The sequence below is a fragment of the Zonotrichia leucophrys genome, chromosome 17 (assembly GCF_028769735.1).
Source record: "Zonotrichia leucophrys gambelii isolate GWCS_2022_RI chromosome 17, RI_Zleu_2.0, whole genome shotgun sequence".
In the NCBI taxonomy this organism is placed as follows: domain Eukaryota; kingdom Metazoa; phylum Chordata; class Aves; order Passeriformes; family Passerellidae; genus Zonotrichia; species Zonotrichia leucophrys.
The window spans coordinates 10,756,377-10,758,228 of NC_088186.1; the positions used below are offsets into that span (position 1 = coordinate 10,756,377).

The window sequence follows — 1,852 nt, forward strand, 5'->3', positions numbered from 1 at the left end:
TGAGCCGTGTTTGCTCACTTATCTCCCCGAAGGGCACGGGCTGAGCACGGGCTGGCACGGCTCGGCAGGGGCTGGGAGGTGCCATGGTGGAGCATGCTCCCCTTGTAGGTGGGGGCACTGGCTGTGCCCATTCCCTCCTTGTGGCACTGCCAGGCCCCAAGGGGACATGCTGAGACCAAGCACTGAACTCAGCTGGACACAGCTGTGGGACAAACACAGGTTGTATTTTCAGTGCACGCTGGGGGATCCCAGCCCGTTTGTCCTGGGTGCAGGTGGCACAGCAATGACACAGCCCGTGGCACAGTCCATGGCACAGCAATGGCACAGCCTATGGCACAGCCCGTGGCACAGCCCATGGCACAGCTCTGCTCTGCCCACAGAGCCTCTCTGGTGCCCAGCCCCAGGCAGGGATGTGCCCCAGGCAGGGATGTGCCCCACTCCATCCGCCCCCTGGCTGCGGCAGCGATGTCACCGCGGTGCAGGTCATGCCCAGCTCCAGGGTCGCCTCCCTCTGCTCCTGCTCCTGCGCTGCCTCCCCCTGCCCGGGCTCACGGGCAGTGCCAGGTGTCCCGGGCACCAGGGTCACAGGCCTGCTCCCCGCTGGCACCGCGGCCGCGGGCAGAGCCGGAGCCGGGCTCCTTCCCCACGCACGCTCAGCCCGAGGGCACAAAGCCAGTGCTATTTGTCGAGGATGAGGAAGAGCATCACCATGAGCAGGATGGGGAGGAAAATGAGGAGCAGGCTGAGCATCTCTGCGGCCAGCAGCAGCGCCAGCAGCAGGAGGTAGCAGCAGCGGCAGCGCCGCTCCAGCCGGGCCAGGGCGCGGATGAGGCAGGGCGGGTACCGCACGCAGGGCAGGCAGCCGAACATGCGGCTCGTGTGGAAGCGCACCTGGAAGCGATGCTCGAGGGCGCCGGCCAGGCCCGGGCGCCGGGGCGGCAGGGCAGGGGGCCGGGGGGTGGCCAGGGCTGCGGGGTAGCCGGGCTGGGCGTGCAGCAGGAGCAGCTCCTCCTGCAGCTTGCAGATCTCCCACTCCAGCATGGGCGTCTTCTGGCGGCAGATGGGGCAGCGCACGCGGCCCAGCTCGGCGCCCGTGGCCGTGTCCATGATGGCGCGCAGGCAGGCCCGGCACAGCCCGTGGCTGCAGTTCAGCACGGCCGCCTTGTGCCGCTGCTCGTCGTAGGGCTCCGTGCAGATCGGGCACTCGTCCTCGCCGCCCGCCAGCACCGGGCACGGCTCCGCTGCCCCCGCCCCGCCGCCGCTCGGGGCCTTCTCTGCCTCGCCGAAGAGGCTCAGGATGGAGCTGGAGACGCTTTGGGAGCCGGGCCGTGGGCTCTCCCCGCGGGGAGGGTCCTGCCCCGCAGGCAGGGAGGCACCGAGGGCAGGCGGCTGCTCATGCCCGGGCAGGAGCGGCTCCCTGGCATCCTCCGTCCGTGGCAGCTCCCAGCATCTCCAGGCAGCAGCAGATTCCTCTCCACAGCGTTGGAGCGGCTCCCCGGGGTCCCCCGGCCCCGCAGTCTCGCTCTGGTCCCGCTGCCCGGCACAGCCCTCCCCACCGGCTGCCGGCACCGGCCCAGGCTGTGCCCCCTCGCCCGCCGCCGGCTCCATTGGGGCAGCCAGAGCAGCCACCCCGCTCGGCTCCCGCCCGCCGGGTCCCCTCGGGGCTGGGTGTGGGACGTGGGTGCTGCTCCAGGGCAGGAGAATCCTTCAGCAGGGCTGCCCGAAGGGTTTGGAGGCAGCAGTGTCCGCACAGAGTCCCGACATCGCTCCGGGGCGCTTTGGGGCGCCCTCCCAGAGCGCTGGGTCAGGAGCCTCCAGCGCCGGGTGCAGCCCCATCACCCTCACCGAGGCC

The 1,852-nt window shown here is 71.1% G+C and overlaps 1 protein-coding gene across 1 annotated transcript; it reads right to left on the reverse strand.

Annotated features, from left to right (window-relative positions):
• Positions 1-587: 587 nt before the first annotated feature.
• Positions 588-1,608, reverse strand: LOC135455167 (uncharacterized). The gene has a single exon (XM_064728119.1). It carries the CDS (start codon positions 1,606-1,608, stop codon positions 679-681), a length of 930 nt encoding a protein of 309 aa, XP_064584189.1. The 3' UTR covers positions 588-678.
• Between the last annotated feature and the right edge of the window lie 244 nt (positions 1,609-1,852).

Bases quoted from the DNA above. Each gene is read 5' to 3' on its own strand.
- LOC135455167 (XM_064728119.1), bottom strand. From the start codon at position 1,608: ATGGAGCCGGCGGCGGGCGAGGGGGCACAGCCTGGGCCGGTGCCGGCA.